Consider the following 2,431-nt stretch of genomic DNA (forward strand, 5'->3'; position numbering starts at 1 on the left):
CCAGGGAATGGATCCCACTGGGAAAGGGGAGATTGGGAAGGGATTCCCGGCTGGGAGGGTGGGGAGGGGCTGGGCTGGAATTCCCAGAGAAGCTGTGGCTGCCCCTGGATCCCTGGCAGTGTCCAAGGCCGGGTTGGATTCCCTGGGATAGCGGGAGGTGTCCCTGAACATGGAATGGGATGAGCTTTGAGGTCCCTTCCCACCCAAACCATTCCAGGATCCCACGACACAGATCCCAAGGGGAAATTCCTTTCCCCAGTTCCAGGATTCCCTCGGATTTGGGGGACAGGTGGCTGTGCCCCCTCCCACCCCCCCACCAGAGCTGCTCCTTCCAGGCCACACCCCCAGGATTTTGGGAAGGGTTTTATTGGGAAGGGTTTTATTGATCCCTGAGCTGGGAATCCCTGGCTCAGATCCGGGTCCAGATCCAGGTCTAGATCCAGATCCAGATGCAGGTCCAGATCCAGATCCAAGTCCAGATCCAGATCAAGATCCGGGTCCAGATTCAGACTCAGATCCAGATCTAAATCCAGATCCAGGTCAAAAATCCAGATCCAGATCCAGGTCTAGATCCAGATCCAGATCCAAGTCCAGATCCAGATCAAGATCCAGATTCAAATCCAGGTCCAGATCCAGATCCAGGTCCAGACCCAGATCCCGTTCCAAATCCAGATCCAGGTCCAGATCTGGGTCCAGATCCAGATCCAAATAAAAATCCAGATCTAAATCCAGTTCTAGATCCAGATCCAGGCCCAGATCCAGGTGCAGATCCAGATCCAGATCCAAATCCAGATCTAAATCCAGATCCAGATCCAGATCCAGATTAAGATCCAGATCCAGGTCATGAGCCAGATCCAGATCCAACCCCAAATCCAGATCCAGATCCAAGTCCAGATTCAGATCCAGATCCAAACCCAGATCTAAATCCAAATCCAGACCAGATTCAGATGAAGATCCAGATCCAGATCCAGGTCTAGATGCAGATCCAAGTCCAGATCCAAATCGAGCTCTAGATCCAGATCCAAATCCAAATCCAGGTCCAGATCCAAATCCAAATCCAAATCCAGATTCAAATCCAGGTCCTGATCCAGATCCAAATCCAGACCCAGGCCCAGATCCAGATCCAGATCTGGATCCAGGTCCGGATCAAGATTCAGATCCAGGTCCTGATCTAGATACTAATCCAGATCCAGACCCAAATCCAGGTCCTGATCCAGGTCTAGATCCAGATCCAAATCTAGATCCAGGTCCAGGTCCAGATCCAGATCCTGGTCCAGATCCAGATCCAGGTCCAAATCCAGATCCAGGTCCAGATCCCGGTTCAGATCCAGATCCAGGTCTAGATTCAGGTTCAGATCCGCATCGAAATCCAGTTCCAGATCCAAACCCAAATCCAGGTCCAGATCCAGATCCAGATCCAGGTCAAGATTCAGATCCTGGTCTAGGTCCAGATCCGGATCCAAATCCAGATCCAGATCCAGGCCCAGATCCAGATCCAAATACAAATCCAGGTCCAGATCCAGATTTAGATCCAGGCCCAGATCCAGATCCAAATCCAGATTCAAATCCAGATCCAGATCCAAATACAAATCCAGGTCCAGATCCAAATCCACATCCAGACCCAGATTCAGATCCAGATCCAGATCCAGATCCAAATCGAGATCCAGGTCCAGGTCCAGATCCAAATAAGAATCCAGATCTAAATCCAGATCCAGGCCCAGATCCAGATCCTGATCCTAATCCTGATCAAGATCCAGATCCAGATCCAGGTCCACATACAGATCCAAATACAAATCCAGACCCAAATCCAGATCCAGCCCCAGCCCCAACAAATCCCCTCCCCTTCCCACCCATTCCCAACGATTCCTCTGGACACATTTAGCTCCGTTCCCATGGGATTTTGACAGGAAAGGGGCCGGAATTCCCGGCTCAGCCGCTGGCTTTGGAGCGCAGATATTCCTCCAGGAGCATTCCCAGCTCCGAGTTCTGCTGCTGCAGGAGCGTGGCCTGGGAAAGGAGCTCGGCCCTCCGGCTCAGGACACGACTGGGAAGAAACACCGGGAATGTCGGGAATATCCCTCCGGAATGTCACCATCCCGCCCAATCCCACTGGGAACTCACTGGTATTCCAGAAGTGCCGTGTCCAGAGCATCCCAAAGTTTCAGCCTGGGCTCTGGAATGACGTGGGTCAGCGCTTCCCAGTATTCCGCGTCTCCGGAGGAATCCCGGGCATCCAGAGCTTCCCGGGCGGCCGCGGCTGCAGCGTCTCTGGGGAAGGGGGAAAGGAAGGGTTTGGGATGGGGAGAAATCCTTGGATGGAGAATTCTTGGGATGGAGGAGAAATGTTTGGGACGGGGGAGAAATGTTTGGGATGGACAACAAAGCCTTGGGATGGAGAACAAATCCTTGGGATGGAGAACAAATCCTTGGG

The 2,431-nt window shown here is 52.5% G+C and overlaps 1 protein-coding gene and 1 pseudogene across 1 annotated transcript in view; one reads left to right on the top strand and one right to left on the bottom strand.

Moving 5' to 3' along the window:
- Positions 1-413: 413 nt before the first annotated feature.
- Positions 414-1,689, top strand: LOC113980419 (annotated as a pseudogene).
- A 127-nt stretch (positions 1,690-1,816) lies between these two features.
- The window catches only part of DRC1 (dynein regulatory complex subunit 1), a gene marked incomplete at its 5' end in the record, with an annotated part of 4,263 nt that continues 3,648 nt past the window's right edge, over positions 1,817-2,431 (bottom strand). Inside the window, 2 exons of the mRNA XM_027707636.1 lie at positions 1,817-2,044; positions 2,122-2,268. Coding sequence (XP_027563437.1) covers positions 1,930-2,044; positions 2,122-2,268 — 262 coding nt within the window. The remainder of the gene's footprint in view (positions 2,045-2,121; positions 2,269-2,431) is intronic.

Source organism: Neopelma chrysocephalum, unplaced genomic scaffold (genome assembly GCF_003984885.1).
Source record: "Neopelma chrysocephalum unplaced genomic scaffold, ASM398488v2 Primary Assembly neopelma1_94107, whole genome shotgun sequence".
NCBI lineage: Eukaryota > Metazoa > Chordata > Aves > Passeriformes > Pipridae > Neopelma > Neopelma chrysocephalum.